The sequence below is a fragment of the Cyberlindnera jadinii genome (assembly GCF_001661405.1).
Source record: "Cyberlindnera jadinii NRRL Y-1542 unplaced genomic scaffold CYBJAscaffold_11, whole genome shotgun sequence".
Classification (NCBI taxonomy): domain Eukaryota; kingdom Fungi; phylum Ascomycota; class Saccharomycetes; order Phaffomycetales; family Wickerhamomycetaceae; genus Williopsis; species Williopsis jadinii.
This window is the reverse complement of record NW_017963662.1, coordinates 27,101-49,170: the sequence shown is the minus strand read 5'-3', so window position 1 is coordinate 49,170 and position 22,070 is coordinate 27,101. Positions and strand designations below refer to the sequence as shown.

General features: G+C 44.5%; 11 protein-coding genes across 11 annotated transcripts in view; 5 read left to right on the top strand and 6 right to left on the bottom strand.

The window, feature by feature from the left end:
* Positions 1 to 2,025, top strand: part of RFX1 (Rfx1p) — a gene marked incomplete at both ends in the record, with an annotated part of 2,439 nt that extends 414 nt beyond the window's left edge. The window contains one exon of the mRNA XM_020213770.1: positions 82 to 2,025. Within this exon, the coding sequence (XP_020069306.1) occupies positions 82 to 2,025 (1,944 nt within the window). The remainder of the gene's footprint in view (positions 1 to 81) is intronic.
* A 1,171-nt stretch (positions 2,026 to 3,196) lies between these two features.
* On the top strand, positions 3,197 to 5,056 carry FBP26 (fructose-2,6-bisphosphatase). Its single transcript, XM_020215433.1, has 3 exons — positions 3,197 to 3,444; positions 3,516 to 3,588; positions 3,654 to 5,056. The coding sequence occupies exons 1-3, from the start codon at positions 3,421 to 3,423 to the stop codon at positions 4,916 to 4,918; spliced, it is 1,362 nt and encodes a 453-aa protein (XP_020069305.1). The 5' UTR covers positions 3,197 to 3,420; the 3' UTR covers positions 4,919 to 5,056.
* Positions 5,057 to 5,883: 827 nt separating this feature from the next.
* CYBJADRAFT_153097 (uncharacterized protein) lies at positions 5,884 to 7,381 on the bottom strand (the record flags this gene model as incomplete). The annotated part of the gene is made up of 1 exon (XM_020213399.1): positions 5,884 to 7,381. The coding sequence occupies one exon, from the start codon at positions 7,379 to 7,381 to the stop codon at positions 5,894 to 5,896; it is 1,488 nt and encodes a 495-aa protein (XP_020069304.1). The 3' UTR covers positions 5,884 to 5,893.
* A 921-nt stretch (positions 7,382 to 8,302) lies between these two features.
* CYBJADRAFT_153096 (FMN-dependent alpha-hydroxy acid dehydrogenase family protein) lies at positions 8,303 to 9,907 on the bottom strand (the record flags this gene model as incomplete). The annotated part of the gene is made up of 1 exon (XM_020213398.1): positions 8,303 to 9,907. One exon carries the CDS (start codon positions 9,905 to 9,907, stop codon positions 8,303 to 8,305), a length of 1,605 nt encoding a protein of 534 aa, XP_020069303.1.
* A 1,531-nt stretch (positions 9,908 to 11,438) lies between these two features.
* Positions 11,439 to 12,329, bottom strand: CYBJADRAFT_191065 (dihydrodipicolinate synthase family protein; the record flags this gene model as incomplete). Its single annotated transcript, XM_020217386.1, has 1 exon — positions 11,439 to 12,329. The coding sequence occupies one exon, from the start codon at positions 12,327 to 12,329 to the stop codon at positions 11,439 to 11,441; it is 891 nt and encodes a 296-aa protein (XP_020069302.1).
* Positions 12,330 to 13,095: 766 nt separating this feature from the next.
* CYBJADRAFT_191064 (aldehyde dehydrogenase family protein) lies at positions 13,096 to 14,634 on the top strand (the record flags this gene model as incomplete). Its single annotated transcript, XM_020217385.1, has 1 exon — positions 13,096 to 14,634. One exon carries the CDS (start codon positions 13,096 to 13,098, stop codon positions 14,632 to 14,634), a length of 1,539 nt encoding a protein of 512 aa, XP_020069301.1.
* On the bottom strand, positions 14,602 to 16,451 carry TRM1 (tRNA (guanine26-N2)-dimethyltransferase). Its single transcript, XM_020215432.1, has one exon. It carries the CDS (start codon positions 16,171 to 16,173, stop codon positions 14,680 to 14,682), a length of 1,494 nt encoding a protein of 497 aa, XP_020069300.1. The 5' UTR covers positions 16,174 to 16,451; the 3' UTR covers positions 14,602 to 14,679.
* Positions 16,313 to 17,820, top strand: CYBJADRAFT_19016 (palmitoyltransferase SWF1). Its single transcript, XM_020217365.1, has 2 exons — positions 16,313 to 16,477; positions 16,538 to 17,820. Exons 1-2 carry the CDS (start codon positions 16,410 to 16,412, stop codon positions 17,472 to 17,474), a joined length of 1,005 nt encoding a protein of 334 aa, XP_020069299.1. The 5' UTR covers positions 16,313 to 16,409; the 3' UTR covers positions 17,475 to 17,820.
* CYBJADRAFT_163453 (uncharacterized protein) lies at positions 17,451 to 18,188 on the bottom strand (the record flags this gene model as incomplete). The annotated part of the gene is made up of 1 exon (XM_020213769.1): positions 17,451 to 18,188. One exon carries the CDS (start codon positions 18,186 to 18,188, stop codon positions 17,451 to 17,453), a length of 738 nt encoding a protein of 245 aa, XP_020069298.1.
* Positions 18,189 to 19,371: 1,183 nt separating this feature from the next.
* CYBJADRAFT_18968 (uncharacterized protein) lies at positions 19,372 to 19,824 on the bottom strand. The gene has a single exon (XM_020217353.1). It carries the CDS (start codon positions 19,688 to 19,690, stop codon positions 19,445 to 19,447), a length of 246 nt encoding a protein of 81 aa, XP_020069297.1. The 5' UTR covers positions 19,691 to 19,824; the 3' UTR covers positions 19,372 to 19,444.
* CYBJADRAFT_18969 (fungal specific transcription factor domain-containing protein) lies at positions 19,825 to 21,754 on the top strand. Its single transcript, XM_020217354.1, has one exon. The coding sequence runs from the start codon at positions 19,959 to 19,961 to the stop codon at positions 21,636 to 21,638; it is 1,680 nt and encodes a 559-aa protein (XP_020069296.1). The 5' UTR covers positions 19,825 to 19,958; the 3' UTR covers positions 21,639 to 21,754.
* The last annotated feature ends 316 nt before the right edge of the window (positions 21,755 to 22,070 follow it).

The window sequence follows — 22,070 nt, the reverse complement described above, 5'->3', positions numbered from 1 at the left end:
CAGCAGCAGCAACAACAGCACCAGGAGCAACATCCTCAACTGGTTGTCTCTGGACCAATGGCCACAGATGTAAACCCACAGATGCAAATACCGCTTCAGCACGAAATGAGTGGTGTACCAGTTAATTTTCAACCTCCACCATCGAGGCCCATGTCAAACTTACATACACCTTCGAAAATGACTGGAGATTCTACCCAAGGAAAACATTCTTCAAGCTCAACGTCTGAATCTGCAAGAAAGAGAATGAGAAAATCCGATCATGCTTTCCCAGGTGAAGATGGTGATTTGGAGTTGAAAAACTTGGCTGAAAAAGCACTAGAGTTTCCCTTGGATCAAGTTGCTGAACAAGTTAAGGCGGTAGAGGCCCAGGCTGATTCCACTGTATCCACCCCGCTACCTAATGGTAAGACTCTGCATGTAAAATCAGAAGTTACCAGAGAAAGACAAAGACAGGTGTTTGGAATGACGTGGCTCATGAGAGCTTGTAATGCCTCAAAGGATGCAGTAGTTCCAAGGAATAGAATCTATGCGCGCTACGTTGGTATATGTGCAGAGAACAGCCTCAAACCACTCTCCCCAGCTTCTTTTGGCAAATTGGTGCGAATTGTGTTTCCTAAATTGACTACACGTCGTTTGGGTATGAGAGGTCAATCAAAGTATCATTATTGTGGCTTGAGTTTGATAGGTGATGAAGGTAACTCGGCGCTCACATCCACAGCTAATACCCCATTACATAACCACAGTGGGTTGGACTCAAGTACCTTCTTACCAGGAACCCCATATGGCTCAAACTCTCCTGCATCTTTACATTCCCAAGTGTCAACACCACTGTTGTCGAATATTACAAACTCAACATCTGCAACTTCAATAACAAATTTCTTGAATGAACACATTTCTCCAAGTCTGAAATTCACTCCAGATCTATTGGCATTGATGAACGAAAAGACCACAACTTCACTCGATGGCCCAATCGAATTACCTGATATCAAACCTTATTTGCCTCCTGAGACTGATTTGGATGTTGCTGACACCCTTTATGGTCTCTACAAATCACACTGCACGTCTGTTTTCGAGTCTATGAGGTATGTCCAACTGAAGAGATTGTACTCTCTATTGTCAAAATTTGACGGGTCATTAACTGCACCTGTGTTGAAACTTTACTATGTTCCTTCGATGATGGATTGGATCTTGGCATGTGATACCATAATGTACAAAGCTGTGGTTAAAATGTTGGCTAAACTGGCTCTACAAGAGATCCCCGGCCCTGTGCTTCAACAGTTGAAACAGATCTCACAAAACTATACAGAAAAATTGCATCTTTCGATGAAAAAGATGCCACCACAATTGGTCAAGGCAAGACTTGTACTTTCAAAACAATTTGCTCAACTTATGTCTCGTTTGGTGAGAGTGTCAGAGACAGGTCAATCAGCTAACAATGTGCTCTCTCACAGTATTGACAGAAAATTAATGTTGGACGACTGGGTCAAAAGTGTCAACGTTGAAGCCATCGTATTCAAAGAATTGCCGTGTAATGGTGAAAATCTCAAAAAAGCTGTCGAAACTCTTCAAGTTAAAGTTCCAGAGTTGTTGAAGAAGGACAAAAACGATCAAGACTCGTTTATCTTCGATTGGGGTTTGTTCGTTGCAGGGTTACCTGAAAATTTTGAAGATGTTCCACCACGTTTGTTCATGTTGTGTGCATCAGCATTGTTAACCAGTGCGCTACGTGAAATCTCTCTTGCTGGTGGACCCGGGTTTGGTGGATGGTGGGTAGTGAGATGTTGGATAGATGAGTGGATCGGATGGTGCGCCGAACTTGGTGGATTCTTATCTACCCCTGTTGATGCTCCTCCACTGTTGACTGGATCCTCTGACCTCCCTGTTTCACACACATCACTTGTTGCTGATGGTGATGCTGTGGGAGCTCAGGAACCACAAGCTGTTGATTTGCTCGATGGTCAATTTGGCGATTTGTTGACTGATTCCAACAAGCACGGTGAAGATGGTGATTCAAGTAAATCTTGAAGAAGGGCACCATGGCTACGGAAAATCAATAACCAGGACTAGGCCGTTTTATTTTCTTTGCTTTTCTTATGGTTGATTGAAAATGAATAAAACAAAGAGAGAGTGGTGGAAAGAAAAGATGGAAGTAGGGACATAGAATTGACGTACGAGTGAGAAAAGAAAGATGTGTGAATACTATGGAGTCATAGCAACAAAGAGAAATTGATCTATTTCTACTATACAAAAGAGATTTGAGTGTCTGACTCACGCCGCTCCCCGTCAAAGATGCTAACACCAATACTACCCTTGAAGATAGAAGGTTGATGAATATGATTTATATACACAGGAAACTTGTTTCTTCTATGCTGTAATATTATGGTTTGTCTATCACGGCATTCACATGGCCTACGAGGAAAGCTTTCTCGATGATGTAAATACACTGTTCTATCAAGCTGGAATGCCTTGCAAAAGGCTTCCGCAAGTTGAAAGTGCCCGTTAACCCCCATTTGCTATTTTTAAAGCCTAGTAAAACGCCAAATCATAAACAGGTGGCATCAGTTGCGCTGAGCATACATGATCGTCTGATCTGTTCGACAGGTCACGTTGCGGTTTATTTCCATATGAAAGTGGATATAACCCTGTTACAGAAACAAGTCCCGCCTCTTCCTCCACACAAATACATCCCGTTTCCATGGCGATCGTTGAAGCTGTTCGAGACCTCGTGAAAAAAAACACAGCTCTTTGTCCCCGTTTTAGAGTCGGAAGCTTTTTTTTCAAGCATCACGCTACCTGTTTCTGAAACAGGTGGGAAAAAACATGGTCTCGACCCTAACGGTAGTTCGGATCAGGAAACGCAGTTGTGGAACAACAACTCCGGAGAGTAGCGGGAATGTTTTCATCTGTGCCGTTAAGTGTGATAAAACCAGGCTTATAATGAACTCGGCTCAAAGCTCTAAAGCTGTAGACCAATGAGCATCTCTTCAGTCGACGAGGGCCACTAAAAGAAGAGGCCGCAGGCCATATCCGTAATCCGTAGAAAGCGTCAGATTCCTATTGTTGTTGTTTATATTTGTGCTGCGCGTACCATTTTGCGGAGAATCCTGGCGACAGCAGCAGAAAAAAGGAAGAAAAAGAAAAGAGTGAGAAGGGGAAAAAAGCACAAAAAGCAGAAAGAGACAACGAACGAAAGAACCTTCGATTTCTCCTCAACACAGCGGCTAACAGAGGACTAAGAAGACTACGACTAATCTCTCCTTCAGATTCAAAGACTATTCTATTCACAAGGGGTTAGGCATAGCGACAGTTGTATCGGTTGCTGTTACTGGTTTTTGTCACCTTTTTTTGTCTCCCATCCATACAGATCGTACATCACCTATACATTACCTCAGCGCATCACAGCACAACAGATCTTCAACAATGCCTGTCTATACAGTTTCACATGTGCGTATCGACTGTTTTATCGCTTGAGTGTCTATTGGAGTACTAACGCTAGCGCGGTTCCGTCGTTATAGGTACAGAACATTAGAATCTGTGTGATCATGGTTGGACTACCAGCCAGGGGGAAGTCGTTCATCTCGCAAAAGAGTGAGTATTAACTATCATCTTGTATTCTGTGCTTAACATGGCGTAGCGCTAACACCCACCAACAGTTGTGAGATACCTATCGTGGCTCTCGATAAAGGCCAAATGCTTCAACGTTGGTAACTATCGCCGTCAGGCGGCTTCCCATCCGACGGCTGATTTCTTTGATTCGCAAAACGAGGATGGGTTGAAAATTAGAGAGGAGGCGGCCACCGCTGCGGTTAACGATATGATGAAATGGTTCAACTCTGAGGATGGTGTTGTTGCCATACTCGATGCTACAAACACTACCAGGCAGAGAAGGGACTGGCTACTGAGACTATGTAGGGAGAACTCGATCGAGCCAATGTTCTTGGAGAGCTGGTGCAATGATGAAAAGATCATCATGAAGAACATTGTCGATGTGAAGACAACCTCTCCTGACTACGAAGGTTTGGACCCGGACACCGCCGCATCGGACTTCATGAAACGTATCGACAAGTACCAGGAGATTTATGAACCTTTGACCATTGAACAGGATGGTGACCTTACGTTTGTCAAGTTGATCAACGTTAGCGATCAGGTCATCATCAACAGAATCGAAACTTACCTTGAGAGCAGAATCGTCTACTATGTTATGAACTTACATATCAGACCAAGGTGTATATACCTTTCGAGACATGGTGAGTCCATGTATAACCTGGAGGGTAAGATTGGAGGAGATGCTGATCTTAGTGAACGTGGTTTTAAGTATGCTCAGAAGTTGCCAGAGTTGGTGAAGCAAGCTGCTGGAGACCAAGTTGATAACTTGACTGTGTGGACTTCAACGTTGATCAGAACCCAGCAAACTGCACAGTTTTTGCAGCAGGACAAATTACAATGGAAGGCGTTGGATGAGTTGGACGCAGGAGCATGTGATGGACTAACGTATGAAGAGATTGAAAAGCAATTCCCACAGGACTTCAAAGAGCGTGATGAAAACAAGTACGAATACCGCTATAGAGGTGGTGAGTCCTACAGAGACGTTGTCATTAGACTAGAGCCGATAATCATGGAGTTGGAACGCCAAGAGAACATCTTGATCATTACCCACCAAGCCGTGTTAAGATGCATCTATGCGTACTTCATGAATGTACCTCAGGAAGAGTCCCCGTGGATGTCAATTCCATTGCACACTTTGATTAAATTGGAACCAAGAGCTTATCAGACGATTGTTCAAAGGATCAAAGCAGATATCCCAGCTGTGAGTACCTACAAAGAAAAGGGTACCAGTCAGTTGGGTGAAAGCCACGCCAGTGGAAACAGCTCTAAGAACTTGATCACAGGAGCTCCTATTGATAAGAAAGATGGGTGAACACTATTTCAGTGTCAAGTTATGGAGAGCACTATCATACTATAATTATCAATTTGGAAATGATCCAATGACTTTGCAGTACATAACAGAAATTAAACAAGAGAAAAAAAGCCAGTTTTTAATAAACATTTGTGCAGATGTTATTCATAGAGTAATTCTGGCTTCAGCGTCCATAGATTGCTATATAATTCTATATATTTTGTACAGAATTTGGATGCTGTTGAGCCATTACAATTCGTGGTGTGATCGGTGCGTGCCTCAAAGAGTTTCACTGTGCCACATTTCATGAGGTTTGATTAGGGTGATGATCTTCGTTATTTATAATAAGGCATGAGACATCTACAAGCTAACTGTCTAAATATACAATCGCAGGTATTAATGGTAATAGCAGTATTATATTGTCTCTCCATCAACTATTTGAATTTTGTAGTGTAAAATCGATGTCTTATTTCTAAAAAATGGTATATAAAAATGGAATTCCTTTATGTAATAATGTACAAGAAGGGATGGTATAAGCTATTAAACACTATTAATCCACGAAAACAACAAAATTAGCCAATAAGGACATAATTTATACCATTATTTGAGCCAAAATGGCAGGATGATAGACTACATTGGTGTTTCTGGTGTCCAGGTGTATTATGGCACAAATATATACAGTCTCACGTGATAGGCACGTGACTCTTACCTGATTTACCTTAGCCCCATTTCAATTGAGTGGGCAAATATCTTTATGGCACTGGTGACAAATGGCCTATACTCTCGAGATTGTAGCTTCTACTCACTCACTGCCACTTCTCTAAGCCTACTAGCTGAGCAGGTTTGGATACCAGGGCATTGACTAAACTTGATCTCTGCTAAGATTGCAGCATACACTACACTGCTGGTAATGTTAAACGGTTTAAGAAGGAATAATATAAGGATTCATCGACGGAAATGAAGAATATGGAATCTTGCTGCAGTTAATAAACATCATCAAGAGTTATCATCACAGGAGAACGCACCAGAAATGGCCCCACTAGCGTAGGCATCTGCGATGTTGGCGACAGAGCCATACACTCCAGTGCATAAGATGTAGACACCAATAGCCACGCAAAGGAAGCTGAAGCAGACATCTATCTTGTTACGTCCGGTACTGCCCCAGCAACCATTCGATCTGAAGATCCAGCTCAGGTCCTGTGGTGCAGTTCCAGTGTGTCTGTAGTTCATATCGTAAAGACACATGAGACCAGGAATAATCAGTGCAAATGCGCTACCAAACAGGGCCCCAATAAGCGATAGAAGATCATTGAAAAATGGAATTGCACAGGCAATGACGAATCCAACGATGATCACAATGAACATCATTCCAGTCCAGGTAAGCCAATGTACCATGGTGTTCCTCTGCATGTGGTGAGAGCCTCTGAGAACACGAACCAGTGCGTATTTGGCTGGAAGGTGGGCTTGGAAGAAACATGAGAACAGCAAGCCTGGAAGTGCAATGGCATAGCCAATGAGTTGGAAAAGCTCTCCCGCAGAGCCCAAAGCTGGTGAGGCAATGTACTGGCCGACTTTAGCATACATGATAGATCCAATTGCGATGTAGTTGAACACGATGAAAGATTGGCCCATCAGCAGCGATTTCGCATATTGGTGTTGGTCCTTCATCTCTGCATGGATTGTGAAGAAAGATGCCGCACCACATAACGAGAACAATTGAGTAGCTACCGAAGAGGCTATGCTCTGATACGACGAGCCCGTGCCTGCAACTTGGACGATGACACTGACGGGTCCTTCAACATCATCAGCAGCAGCAGGTCTCGATTGTGTAAGGCATGCAATGGCAACAACCCAAATAGCCATGAAGATAGATAGAACAGCTATGTAACCACACCATGAAAGGACTTTCATGGTTCTTGTGAACAGTGCAAGAACAAAGGTGATTGATGCTGCAATGCCAACATAACCGACTGTACACATACCATGATGGCTAAAAGTGTTGAAAGCAATAGAGACGGTCAACACTGCAGCACCATAACTGAGAGTATAAAAGAGCCAATAGGCACCTGCAATGGTTTCACGGGCAGCTTTTCCAAACAGTATATCAGTGGCATCGTCAATGCTGTAGACTTTCGGATGGGCAATTCGGAAATCACCAATGACCAGCCCGGTCCAGGTAACTAGTACACATAGCCCAATCAAGCTGATCAATCCAGGGACAAAGCCTAGCACTTCAAGTGTTGAAGGTATACCAAGCACACCCAGACCAAGCTGAGATTTGGCAATTAAGACGGCTGCACCGATCTGGGTAACACCTCTATAATCCGGTCCTTCTTCAGTTTGGACAAAGACATTATCTTCTTCAATATCATTGATATCTTTCTCATGGAGCGATCCACTCTCGACGTTATTGTATTCCTTGAGAGGGATCGAATCAGGCTTGACTTTGCTATCCGTTTGTAAAAGACCAGAGGATGAAGACATTAGTTTATTAAATCAAATTATGTGTATGAATATATCCACAGGCTTTGAGTACTGTGCTACTTAGATTGAGAATACTTCACATTAATGACAATATGGTACGTTTAAGTACACATCAATGGATAAAACTTCAACATGAACCAAATCCGTATCTGCATAAAGTGGAGGGGGAAATCTCTCAGCACACGTAATAGTTTGGTAGATTGTCTATCTACAAACTACGTAATACATATAAAGATATATAGCATGCTGTGCCTGTTGTTCTTTCTTTTCTTTTCTTTCTAATTTCAGTCATTGCTTCTACGTAATTGTATTGGTGTAGCCGACTGATTTCCCGCATTTCCACAATCTTTAGCTGTAATAATCCACCAGAAAACACTGTAAAGAGAGGCTTGGATGTATGTTATGGGCTAAGTGTACTATCAGCTGAGATTGGTTATAGCAAGTGGCGATGAAATGTGAAACCTCTTGGTCTTCACGGGGTCCCTGTCCCGACGATGCATAATGAAGCAGGATTGATACAGCTCATGTTGAACTGCTCTGCTTTCATTACAGGAGGAAGGTGAAGGGCTTAGCGAAGTACTATCACACATTTTAAGAGGCATTTGTCACTTTATGACTCGGGATTTGTGGAGACTCGCTGGTTTCCAGCAGACAGGTGGGTTGTTGGTTGTTGACTCTGGGTAACTTTTTACTCTACAGCATCAAAATGTTGAGAATGACTCTGGAAACTGCCAATTGGTCACGTCAAGAATGCTAGTTATATTGTGAACTCAAGGATTTGTTTATGTGATTGGATTGTTGGGCAGTGGAAAGTGCCGTCCATTTCACTGTCTTCTTTGCTCAACGAGTAATCAATTCTTCTTTTTTGCATACGCTTTGTAATATGTAATAACAAGATAAATTTACTTTATTGCATAAACATTATTTTCCCAGTTGTTTCAGATTCTTATACTCTGGGTAAAGCAATCTCTCATATGCCTGGTCGTAGAGACCATCAGTAACACCGTAGTGGCGTATTGACAAGTTGGATGCATCAACCAAGTCTTCGTTGAGGTCAGAGATCTTGTCAACCCCCAGTAACTTCATATTGTTAACCATCTCAACTCTCAAGATTTCAAACAACTTGTTAACACCTTCCTCGCCATAGCCAGACATAGCGTATAAGAAAGGACGTCCCATTCCAACACCTTTTGCACCAAGACATAAAGCTTTGACGATATCAGATCCTCTGCGGAGACCACCGTCAACGTAGAGCTCAATGTTGTTCTCCAAACCCTTTTCCTTTAACATTCTTCTGGCCTCGACAAGAACCTCTAATGGCGGACGAGAGAAATCTAGTTGTCTACCTCCATGGTTAGAAAGGATACATGCTTTGATACCATTTTGGGCTGCGAGAACAACGTCTTCGCCCCTTTGAACACCTTTAAGACAGATTGGAACATCTGTGGCCTCTTGGATTCTCTTGATCTCTTTCCAGCAGAATCTTCTTGGGTATTTGACCCTCCCGTTATTGGCTATCACTGATAACTGATCTGCAGCATCTTGATCTTCAACTCTCTTCTTCGAGTCTCTTTCTCTGTTACCCAAGTCTGCGAGATCAACGTTAACAAACAAGCCTCTCATGTTACCTGTAGCCTCCATACGCTTAATCGTCTTCTCAACGTTGTCCAGCTCCTCCTGAGAATCAAAATGCAATTGAAACCAGTGCTTCTGATCATCTGGAACTTCTTCAAAGAACTCCTCAAGTGGATATGACAAAAGCTTTGGAATCATCTGCATGATGCCATTATCGTACGCAGCTCTTTGAAGAATCCTCTCTCCTAATGGATGGGCAAATTTAGACCCAGCAAAGGCAGTGATGTATAGTGGCATTTGAACTTCATCGCCTAAGAAAGTCGTAGATAAGTCTGGCGGGCCAATCTCCTGCAAAACTTTTGGTCTAAAGAACACTCTACCATAGGCATAGTGGTTATGTCTCATGGAGAACTCATCTGAAGCACCTGTGCAAAAGTAGATGTAGGTTGTTTGTGGTAAGATGTGTTTTGCAACAAATTCGAAATCGGTCAGGTTAAAGATTGCCTGGATCGGAGGTTTGTTCTGGAGATTCTCCCTAATTTGTAACATCTCTGGTGTTAATTCCTCTTCAAATTCACCTTCCAATGAGCCCATGTGCTCGATGAAATTACTCATCTTGGCCAAAACCTCCTTCGAGTGCATCTGGCCAAACTCGATGGAGGCATCTTTGCCTGCGTACTTCATGAGTCTTTCCTTACCACCTGGGTGGACTTGAAGGAAGTTTGTGACGTTGAAGACTTCACCGTTGATTGCAATCCAACAATCTTCAGAGTGATTGTGCTTCTGAACCTCAACCACTGGGAAAGTTCTTCTGCTGGCGAATCCAGCATCGTTCTCAATATTGTTGCTATTGTTAGAGATGACCGTAAACGAAGCTCCGGCAAATGCAAGGACAAGTGTTGAAGAAACTGCAACCTTCACATAGGAATTGCGCTTCCAACTAATGAACATTGTATCAGTGCCCTTGGTGCTTGTAGAACTATTCCGGTAGAGCTTTGCGTTTCTCTTGAAAGATCTGTGTAATATGCTTCTCAACATGGCTATGGTCGAAGACACTCACTTGAAGATGCGCATTTGAAAGGAGCATCAGAAGAAGGAGCAAGACTGAAATAGTAACATTTATCTACCCTGGAAGTACTCGAGCTGGTCACCAGCAGCTGACTGTGTAAATTGTCGAGAATCACACACCACACTCTTTTTACCGCAAAATACAAGTAGTGGAGATACTGACTCGTTTGTTGACTCTGTCTACGGTGCTGCGTTACGCTAAGTTGCCGTTTGCTTACAACTTGAGCGGGGCTGCTGCGAAATAGAGATGTCTACTGAACTGGCAACACCTCAATACTATACACAGTGACTAATAGAGAGCTGAATCACGCTTTGCTCATGTCTTTTGAAAGAGGAACGAAAACATGGTAACAATCCTGCAACATCATGTACAGCGCGATTTGTGCATAAGCACTGTCAGTTTGATGAACCAAGCGACGAGTCGGAAAGAACCGCCAAAAAGCACCAGGCTCAACCGTCAATCCAACCATTTTCGGAAGGTGATGCTCTGTGATATGGCTCTGACTGTAGAGGAGACTGAATTGATAAGAAACACATTTTCATTGGCTAAGGACAACGTCTTGAGGTTACGAAACCCGGAGGTCTTGATGGTCCTGTATGTTTCACAGCTTAGGTGAAATAAGGAGCAGAGATACCACAAGTGGTGGAGAACAGCCAGCCGGATGAGCTTGGCTCAGAGCTGGCAATACGAGGAAATTGTCGAGAGACCAAGCGTTGTTACTTTATAGGAGTGGTGCGTGATGTAGATCATGATGTGCGCTTCGTATCTTCTTTTTAGCTCCTGAGAACTCGTAGCAGCTGGCTGGAAGCAGAGATCTGATACACATGGTGGAACGAGAAGTAGACCTGCCAATGGTCTATTCGCATACGCTGTTATTTTCAGTGACATATCGAAACTCTTCTTATATGATGAAGAAAGTAAAGACAAGTGTATAATTGTATCTGTCCCAATTTCCTTTCTTCTTCCCCTTTCATTATACGGCCACCATGATCTTTTCCCGGCGAAGACGGCATTGCTGACTGGAGTATTCAAGAGAGACTCGGCTCTAGGCAGTAGGAATATCCTTCTTCAGCTGAAAATGTTGCTCTGCTCCGCAATTGGAACCATTTCCAAGAACAGCCATCTTAAGCGATGACTGGCCCAGGCCGTGACGTGAAACAATTGGAAACTGGGGTGCATCTATCCACGTTTACATTTCTCTTCTTTTACAGGTGAATAACAGGTTTACTGAAAAATGGAGCCCCAGTTTTAGTATGTAAAAGTCGGTATGGGCGTATCATGAGGGCTCTACATTCAGAGGAGAGCCATTCTCGAGTTTAACATAGATTAAGGCCACTGAGCTTACCGCATTTCTACAATTGATACTTGAAGAAGCTGAGATGAGCCATATTAAATCCACACACCACACAATCCTCACTTGTAGACTCTCTTAGCTAAGATTGTCGTAATCTTTGCGTATGCCTCCTCGCTCAATGGCAAGTTTGGCTTTCTCACTGGTCCAACAGACTCACAAATGATCTCATGACCAGTCTTAATACCCACAGGGTAGCTTCCTTGCTCCATGAAGTCACTGACTTCCCAGAGGAACTTCCACAACCGTCTTGCCTTATCGAGGTCCTTTGCTTGGAAGGCATCCCACAAATCAACACATTCTCTTGGAACAATGGAGGCGACACCCCACACAATGGCCTCAGCACCACCGGCCAAAGCAAAGAAGGTAAGTGTATCCCAGCCACAGAACGCAGTGAGACCTTCAACAGGGTTGGTCAAGAGATCAGTAAGCTCCTTAGCGTTACCAGAGGTGTCCTTCAAATAGTCAAAGTTCTTGATCTTTCCCAGCTCTCTCAATTGGTTAGCGTCAAGCTTTACACCGGTGGCATGTGGCAAGTTGTAGTATATCAATGGGATGTTGATGGAACCACACACATCTTCGTAGAACTGGTACAACTCTTTCCATGCCAATGGGTCGTAGTATGGTGGAACAACCATGACAGCATCAGCCCCAGAATTCTCAGCGAATTGGACCATTTCAATGGCCATCTCAGTGGAAGTGCAACCGATACCAGACACAACGGTGATTCTTCCTTCAGCAGCATTGATGTATGCCTTGATGACTTGCTTTTGCTCTTCAACGCTGAGGGCTGGGAACTCGCCTGTGGTACCGGTGGTGACGATACCATGGATACCACCCTTGATATATCTTTCTGTCTGTCTCTTGATGTTTTCAAGATCCAGAGCCTTCCCATCAGCAGTCAGTGGTGTTGGGACTGCTGCGAGAATACCTTCAATCTTTTTTGGGGTCATTTTGTATTTCTTGTGCTTATACATATAAGCTCCTTATAGGAACTACTTCTGAAGAAAGAATATGAGAGAAAGGACTACCATTATATACGTATAAATCACCCACAAACGTATAGGAAGAAGAGGAGTCTTCCGTTAAGAGTATCAGCAACCGACAAGCTCTCTCTTTCCATTCAACAAGTTGTGTTTCCTGGAGAAGGTATCTACATGTGCGCTTTACACCCGTAGAGGAACTACAGTGACTGGGCGCAGGGTACAAGAATGCGGGTTAACAGTGCTGGTCGCTGTCTACAAAAGGGGAAACTGTATCTTCTACTCCAGTTGTAGCCAAAGGTGATCGCCTAGAAGGCCTTAGTGTTGCTGATTGTCCAGTATATGTACATTTCTTTTTCCTTTAAGCTGCACATCTGCATCATAGATATTGGAAAGTGTAGAGATGATTCCTGAGTCAAACAGTTCAATGGTCATGTAAACGTTTCCCAGGAACACCCATATTCCGAGTCAATTCGTGCCATTGTATACCTTGGGACTTCATGATAGAACTGGGCGTGATAATCTGTGTGGGGAGGAGAGAGAGAGAACTGAAACTCTTGGTCACTTTACAGGAGGGGGAGTCAACTTCCCGTTTATACATTTCAAGAGGCTTTTACCGGAATGTGGTTGAATCCTGTTGACTAATGAGCAACTTCTTATCCTTTTTGGTATAAATAGTCCAGTGTACTTCATACTTCGAGCCTGTAGGCCAAAATGAGATCGTAACCATAGAACCATGTCTACAATTACCATCACATCTCCTTCCGGAAGGGAAATCACCTTCAATACTGGCTTGTTCATTAACAATGAGTTCAGGCCAGCAAGAAATGACAACACATTGACTACGCCAGATCCGTCTACAGGCAATGACTTGGCCACCATCAGTGCTGCCACTGCTGAGGATGTCGATGACGCCGTTAAGGCTGCAAGAGCTGCATTTGAGCATACATGGGGTAAGAAGAGTACACCGGCTCTCAGAGCTAGTTGTATCAACAAATGGGCAGATTTGATTGAAGAAAATATCGACACGCTTGCCGAGTTGGAGAGCTTGGACAATGGCAAGCCAGTGTGGATGGCAAAGGACATCGATATTCCAGACAGTGTTGCATGTCTTCGTTATTACGCAGGACTTGCCGACAAGATTGAAGGGAAGACCATCGAGCAAGTAGAAGGTGTTAAGATGGCCTTCACCAGAGCAGAGCCAATTGGTGTGTGTGGTCAAATCATTCCATGGAACTACCCAATTCAAATGTTCTCCTGGAAGGTTGGTGCTGCGTTGGCTGCCGGTAACACCATCGTCATGAAGCCTGCTGAACAGACTCCACTGAGTGCTTTGCTCGTTGCTGAGCTTTCTGCAAAGGCTGGCTTCCCACCAGGTGTTATCAACATCGTCAATGGCCTTGGTGCTGTTGCTGGTCAAGCAATCTCGAGCCACATGGACATCGACAAGATCGCATTTACTGGCTCTACAATCACTGGTCGTCGTATCATGGAATCAGCTGCCACGAGCAATCTGAAGAGAGTCTCCTTGGAACTCGGTGGTAAGTCTCCAGTTGTTGTGTTTGACAACATTGACATTGAAGACACTGCCAACTGGGTTGCCACTGCCATTTTGTTCAACCACGGACAAGATTGTTGTGCAGCTTCTCGTCTGCTTGTCCAGGATACCATCAAGGACAAGTTCCTTGCTAAGCTAAAGGAGAACTTTGAGAGCTATGTCATTGGTGATCCGTTTGATATCAAGACGTACCAGGGACCACAAGTTTCAAAGCTTCAGCAGCAGAAGGTTCTGTCCTACATTCAATCTGGTATCGAGCAAGGTGCTACGGTGTTGACTGGTGGGCCAGAGAGAATTGCTCATTTACCAGAGAAGTTTAAGAATGGCTTCTACTGTCCACCAACCATTTTTGTTGAGTGTAAGCCAGGAATGAAGATTGTTGATGAGGAAATCTTCGGTCCTGTTCTCACGGTGCAAACCTTCACCACTGAGGAAGAGGCTGTCGAACAGGCTAACAACACGGCTTACGGACTTGGTGCTGGTGTCTTCTCCAAAGATGCCAGTCAATGTATGCGTATGGTCCATGCCCTCAACGCTGGCACCGTTTGGTGTAACCAGTATGTTTCTCTGAGTCCAGCTGTTCCATTTGGTGGCATGAAGCAATCCGGCTTTGGTAGAGAGTTGGGAATTGAAGGCTTGAAAGAGTACACCGTTACCAAGGCTATCCATTGGAACTATGGAGAGAAGGCACAATGGCCAGTCGATGGTACCACGTGAGTTTTATACCGTTAAATAACTATACAACAAAGAGAGCAAACATGCTTATTTCGGCTTACCCTTTGGACCCCAGTTCTTTGTAGGATTCTCTTGATATCTAATGATCTTCAACTTTCTCAGCTTCTCAACCTTCTTACTCAGCTCATTCAATTCAAAGGAGACCTTAGCATCGTCGTCTACTTTAACATCGGCATTGGTCATGATCTTATAACCAGCGGTGTTCTCGTTCATCTTTGAAATGTCCTTTTGTTCCTTTTCAACAACATATGACTTGAAGATAGCCCATATCACTCTCCAAGGAGCATTCGTCTTCACAGCACTTGGAATGGCGTGTGTTAGTGATGCATCATAACCCAAGTTTCCCAATGCTGCAATCACTGATTTCAATGGAGGAACTTGGAACTTTAGAATAGAAGACACCTTTTCCGGCTTGAAGTAGAACGGAGCCTCAATTTCATTCTTGGCCAACGTCAGCATACCTTCAATTCTCTTTCTTGTCTTGTAGGTCTCATCATCAACCTTCTCGTTCAATTCCAAAACCTTTGAAATGAAGTTGTCATTTTGCAGCTTGCCAATGTACATTGGACCGGCAACATGGTTAACATACCCACAATAGGAGCAGTGCGAGCCAACACACGATCCCTGTGCTAGTCCAAACTTCTTTGAGCCGTTGTCCCTCACAGTGACTTTCCCCAAAGGTTGAACCTCTGTAGCACCACAACCTGAACACATGTAGACAGAGCCGGTCTTGGAGGCCAATTCCTTGACTTCGATTGGGCTCGTCTTCACTTTGATGAACAGTCTAACGTAGAAATCAATGGAGAGGCACAACATTGGCTCAATTGACTTTCTATACTTTGCAGCAGTGTTGCCAATCATTCCCAGCACCAATCTCAACGCAGCTTCATGGCTAGCATCGTGGTTGATCATCGCAGAGCCTCCATAGAGAGCAAAGCATTTCTCTGGATACCCACCACCGGCCAGCACAGCCAAATCTGTGCAAGTGACAAGCAACAGTCCATCTTCGCCTATACTTTGGATCGCAGCGTCTATGAATGGAGATGCTGTTCCATAAGGGTCCAAGTCGATGACGTTGAAGTGTTTCCCCTTGAAGTTTGACTCGTGCATCACGGCATTGGCATCTCCTCTGTTTGGCTTAACAACCTGTGAGACGTTGTTATGCTCAACGTTTCTCACTATGGATCTGACAGCATCTTCAGAAAAGTCGTTGGCTACTACTGACGACACCTTGGGGATCTCCTTAGCGTAACGAATGGCACGCAAGCCAGAGGCACTCAGCGCCTCCAGGATCGAAATGTAAGGCTTATCACTGTCAACCTGGTCTGTGTCACGCTTGCGCTTCTTGCTCACCAGAGCATCGCCGTACAGCTCAGACCAGGCACGTATGGACAGCACTGACAAGTCTCTGTTGAACTGCTGAACCGGGTTGTAGAACACATCCTCTTTCTTAGGGAAGAGAATGGTGGCACTTCCCTCAGTGACAGGCGTAAACTCGCCCAACGCTTCTTGCTCTGACATCTTGAACCACCGAAGAAACGTCCTCAGGGGCCTAAATCTCATACAATATGAGTGCTTCTCACGGGTATTAATTGTGCTCTTAGGAAAGCGTGAAATTTTTCACTTTTTTCCCTGCGCTCGAGGCTCGCTGCGATGAGGTTGTGTTTCCCTTTATCACATCGCCGGTCTTGACGAGGATAAAAGCTCTTCAAGGCCACTACTCTGTGTTAATAGTGAGAATATCACAGTGGCTGAGGATGAAACTGCTGCTTTTGACGGTTCTTCTGAGCCCGTTCATCATAATTGGGCTGATGCTCTTGGCCAGGTGAGTTCGCTGTAAGTAGACGTGCCAGTAGGGTACTAACACACTCTCGCATGTTGAAAGTAACCATAGAACTACTCTTGTGAGACACTATAACCATTGGAAACTCCAGTTCCTCCGAGCAGAAGAGAGGTTGTGTGGTGGCCACCTTATATCAGCAGCTAGATTTGCTCTGTCGTGGTGTGTGCCTGTGTTGTACGCCACGCTGTTCATAGTGTTGGTTACTATCTTCTTCAGGCATACATACCACAAGGTCCCAGATCCACACCCAGTGCTGTACACAGCACTGCTGGCAGCATTGGCAGTGACTTTTATCCTTGCGGTGTTCAAGCCACCTATATATCATTCACCTCTCCATCCACATGTGTGGAGACATGACAATCTGATCTTCTTCCCCAGCGAGTGTGCCACCTGCGGCTTCCAGAGACCTCCAAGGTCACGGCACTGTCGATACTGTGGCCACTGTATGGTGCTGTACGACCACCATTGTATTTGGTTGAATAACTGTGTTGGATTGGGCAATTACCAGTGGTTCTATTCGTTTCTGCTAATGAACGTTATCGATATGACATATGGACTCGTCATCGTCGGAGCTGTGCTCTACGACGAATGGCAGGGCTGGCATCGCCTGGAGAGCTGTAAGGTGGAAATGGCTCTATGCTTCTTATTGGCGAGTTTTGACGTTCTGGTGATTTGGTTTACACATGTCCAGTACGTGCTCGTCAGGGATGGAATGACAACGACAGAGTTGACGAAATGGGAATTGATCCACGATCTGGTACATTCGAAGACGCTTTATGAATTGAATGGCGTCTACTTTGAATACTTGGCTGATGAGGATGTGTTCGTCAGTGTCAACCAGAGGGATAACACCATACGGCACGTCAATAGAAACTCACTGAAACAAGTTACAGACATAAAGGACATCGTCAACATCTACGACTTGGGCTCATTGAAGAGAAACTTTAGAGAGAGGCTATATACCGAGCCTTTTCAATAGTAGTGGATTGATTTCAACTTTCACCACTGTTCTCTCATTGTGCTGTTGTGGTGAGTGTAGCGTTTCACCTGTAGTGTTTGATGTAGTGAATCTCCCCTGTAATATTGTCGATGCTGCATGCTTAGACAACGGCAAAGGACCCTTGGACAAGCTGTACTTCCCTATATAGTTGACCTCTGCTATGAACGGCGTTGTGGCACGTTGAATGGATTTGCAAAACCCCTTGAATGTGGCATCAGTGGGAGGTTGTGCCGGCTTCGTATTCACCAATCCCCTTTGGAACTTCACCTTTGAGTCCATCTTCTTCAGTTTGAACGTTAGTGGCTCCAGCTCTCCTTCTGGAGGCTCATCGTAGTGCACAATTCTTCGTTTCCTCCTCGTCTTTTCTGATGGCTTGGTGCATGGAGGATTTACAGAGTGGCTTTGCTCATCTCCCAACACTACGTGCCATTGTATATCGATATCACCTATTAAATCACGCACACCACTGACCACTCTGAGGCCCTCAGATCCACTTGCCACATCCTCATCATCCCTGATGTCGTCTACGCTGGGGCTGACGAATTTAAACCTCTTCTGCCTGGTGCTTCTGAACCCATGGCTCGTATGGATATCCTCATCATCACCACGGTAGACGTTATCGTACGATATGTTAGAGGCACCAGAACTCGCATACACAGTCCCAGGCCCTTTACGCTTGCTGACACCGTACATTCTTCACCTTGACACCTGGTTCCCAGTACACCACAGAGAGAGCCCACTCGGCCATAGGAATAACAACAACCTCACCAAGATGTGAAGAGTTGATGATGGAAGCATTGCTTGCGTTGCCCAGGAAACACAGTGAAAGGAAAACAAGAACACGATTACATAAGCTATTAGTCATCCAAAGCCTCTCCCGCGGCCTGCAAAGCAATTTTGTCCTGAAACCACGGTTACCGAAACAGAATGTGAGACCGAGGCGATAGGTTTTATGCATAATTGCATACGTCGATCCGCTCATTTCAACTAAGAGCTGGGCCCATTAAACGCCTTTGCTATAGTTCCATTGCCATTCTGCCTTGACTTCCTCTGTTTATAGCTAGCTGGGTTGGGTTGGTTTCCAAATTGCAAGCCCACTGGCTCTAGTTTCGTCCCTTGTGGGTACAATCAGCGTACGACGAGGCTAATGTATCTACACTTGAACTGGCATATCATGATGTGCCAGGAGGAGACTATTTACCCTGAACTGGCTGTTTTTTCTTCATCCCTTGACCCCCATGGATTCTCATTGCTGAGATAATGGTACCTGCAGATCTCTGTGGTTTTACATAGCTCTATATACGATTTTTTAGGGTTACCATCTACACAAGTGTTGTCATGACTCAATTCGAGAATGAGGCGTGATGGCTATACACTTAGCCTGCATTTGAACGCCGAAGAGGTGTGTATACAGCTGTTACATTGTTGACATAGTAAAAGACATATAAAGGGGTGATTCTAGACCATGGCATTTATCAATCTCGTGAGGCCAACCATACTTGACATGCCTGAGCATTGAGCAGTAAAGCAGTAAGCAATGAGCAGTAGGCAGCGGAAAATAAGTAGTAAATAAGGGGTTTCTGTTCGGACCAGCACTGCTGAATGGTACTAGCTTGGTCCTCTGGTGTCCCATTACAAACGCACGAGCCTTGGAACGCTTTGATGTATAGTTTTACAGATTTCCGAAAGCTTAAACAGGACTCGATCACTGGATGGACAGGGTTGTTTTGTTCCCTCAGTAATTGGGTTCATGGCTTCGACACCTGGAGATTCAGAACTACAAGAGCCTTTGGTCCCAAATGATCCGAGGTATTCCAAAAGAACCAATGCATTGATGTGTCCTTTGCTTGTGAGGCGAAGTCTAATGTCCATTGCAGGTACTATGCTGCCTCCTCTCTGATAATATTAATAACCTTCAGCTTAGGCGTTGCGGAGGACATCCTTGCCAACTATTGAGGCCAAATAGTGGCTATGTATAGGTGATGACTCGTAATGGCAGTACAGAGTTGTACAAATGAACAAAGTACATACAAAACGTGCGAGTTGAAGTTGAGAACGATACATCGCTGAGTGGCTGTTATCATGAAATTCACCAGGCAACAAACTGTGGTACGGTCTGTGCATATAACCCAATCTGAAGAATTACGACTGGTGTGTGATTCGAGGACGAAAAGCACAAATATGTACACACACATACGTTATACATGTATGCATAGACACCATACATGCTATAGCATAGTTCAAGAGTTACACAGTGCCTACCTGGCCCTACGTGATTGTGTGCGTACAATACTAAATACGCTGCTCCCATATTGCACAGATGTACGCACTCCGATTCCCTATACCTCAGTACATCTTATATACCGGTAGATTTCCGTTATGGGCCTCTGGCCATTTTCTATGAAGTGCAGAGATATCACTACATAACCGATTCGCCAGTTTGAGTACCAAGCTGCTCCTGATATGGACTTTAATAGACCAGAAGGTGGGGGAAAAAGTGCACCACCATCTGTTCGGATGATGGAGAGTTGGCAACAGGCGTTGTTCGAGAGAGACAGGGCCATTGAAGAACTGAGCAGAACAAGTCAATTCCTCAAGTCCCAAAACGATGCGTTGACAAATCTGTTGACCAATCGTACATCAGGCTTAGGTCTTCCGACGGTTATGGACCTTGGATATAGATTAGAACAAGATAAGCTATTTTCGTTGAAGAGGTTCACCATAGACTGCTTGCCAGTTAGAGGTGTATGTTCTGTGCTAAAGAGACAGTACTTTATGACGATGGCTTCCTTGGACAACGTCATTGATCCAATAACCTTTGATAGGGAGTATGAGACTATGTGGTCCAACATCATAGGCCACAGGATGGCTCCTCTGGACTTGAACTTTATGGCACTCGTACTAATAGTCATTGCGATTGCACTGCGGACTTCACCAGAGGATATGATACTTAGCAGTGAGGTACTACTGAGACAATGGAGAACACCAGAAAGTGTCCATTCTAGTTGTACACAATGGTTTAGCACTTCAAGACAGGTGCTTTCCTTTTACCACGTTGACGATATGGTTAGACACCAAGTCCTTTCTCTACAGACCCTGTTTTGTCATTTAACGTGCGATTACTTATCCATGGACCAGTTGATATCACAGAGAGCATTTGAAAGCATGTCTATAGGGCTGGATGATCCAAGAGTTTCCAAATTTGGTGGACAAGGAAGGCTTCTATGGTGGGAACTATGTTTTATTGATACTGAGAGGTCACTGCTGACAGGTAAAGATCCTCGTATAAGGAGTTATAGATCACAAATACCTATTCATACATTCGACAAGGGTAGCTATGCAGTGAAATTGGAGACAGACTTTCCCGTATACTACTCAGAGCAGTGCAAGATCATCAATCGAGTATTTGAGATTGATCCTATGGAACAATCATCTAAGAAGTTGAAATTGCTGTTAGACATTGATCAAAAGCTCGTGGATCATTATAACAATGTGAATTCCAAGCAGAGCATCCAAAAGAACAAAGCAAGCCGATTCCATAAAAACATATTCCACTTAAAGGTCAATATCCACAGGTATAGGTTATTCGAGAGCTTCCTGGAACACAGAATCCCAGTGTGTATGGAGATATGTTATATCGTTTGCAGAGACATGTTTAACGCCTACAAAGAGTTGAAGCAGAGGTTCATAGCGAGCCAGGACCCAATGTTCATACCACAGCTGCCACATTTAATCCACGGGGCCATCATCCTCAACGCATGCCTACTCTACCATCCGGAGCTGAAAGACAAAGAACGGGAGTTGTTGATCGAGGACTCCAACATGGTAAGGAACGATATCGGATCCATATCCTGCTTCGTGCCTTTACAGTGTGTTACAGAAGGGAAGGAGATCTTGGAAAAGATGAGCTCATCAGCTACTGGCTGCTCGTCTGCGGTGGAACCAGTGATGACGGAGAGAAGAGCCTCGTCGTCCTCAAAGACAGGGCTCAGCTCGTTAATCCATCACATCCCGGACAGGGCACTCGACAGTAGTGTCGAGACTTCAGAAGACACGAAACCAAAGTTCGCTCAACCCATCGACGTGCACCCACAGGAAGATAGGAGACGGCTCTTTGGCCGTTTCTTCGCTGGCTACGTATAGTTTCGTCTCCTAGCTCTTAGCCGTCTGTACATAATCAACGTCTTCGCACTGCATAGTACCCTCCTTGCCAAGGACCAGCTCCTCTCAACGCCTTTCTTAGGAAGGCGTTATTGGAATGTCCAACTAGACAAACCTAATCTTCAGCTCAGGAGGTATCTGAAACGACCTGAAACCTAGGAGATTGCAGCCAGATCTTCCATAACGTTGCTATAAAACAACGTGAGCACCGCAGATGAGCCCGTATACCCTCAAGTCACGTGACACTGATAGCAATTTCATTTCAGGGTCCTCCAACGTGTTTTTTTTTTTTTGTTCACAACTACGCTGGAAACTCAGCCAACAGCAGCAGCACAGCACCAACCGACAGCCCCCCAAGTCCTTTCATCCCTCACTTCCTCTGTTGATATTCCAAGCTGCTTATACCAATTGCGA

Excerpts from the sequence above, each read along its gene's own strand:
- FBP26 (XM_020215433.1), top strand. The coding sequence starts at position 3,421 with ATGCCTGTCTATACAGTTTCACAT. Across the intron at positions 3,445-3,515 it reads CTGTCTATACAGTTTCACAT|GTACAGAACATTAGAATCTG; the intron begins GTGCGTATCGAC and ends CCGTCGTTATAG. Across the intron at positions 3,589-3,653 it reads GTCGTTCATCTCGCAAAAGA|TTGTGAGATACCTATCGTGG; the intron begins GTGAGTATTAAC and ends ACCCACCAACAG.
- TRM1 (XM_020215432.1), bottom strand. The coding sequence starts at position 16,173 with ATGTCAGAGCAAGAAGCGTTGGGCGAGTTTACGCCTGTCACTGAGGGA.
- CYBJADRAFT_19016 (XM_020217365.1), top strand. The coding sequence starts at position 16,410 with ATGAAACTGCTGCTTTTGACGGTTCTTCTGAGCCCGTTCATCATAATT. Across the intron at positions 16,478-16,537 it reads GGGCTGATGCTCTTGGCCAG|TAACCATAGAACTACTCTTG; the intron begins GTGAGTTCGCTG and ends GCATGTTGAAAG.
- CYBJADRAFT_18968 (XM_020217353.1), bottom strand. The coding sequence starts at position 19,690 with ATGTGTGTGTACATATTTGTGCTTTTCGTCCTCGAATCACACACCAGT.
- CYBJADRAFT_18969 (XM_020217354.1), top strand. The coding sequence starts at position 19,959 with ATGGACTTTAATAGACCAGAAGGTGGGGGAAAAAGTGCACCACCATCT.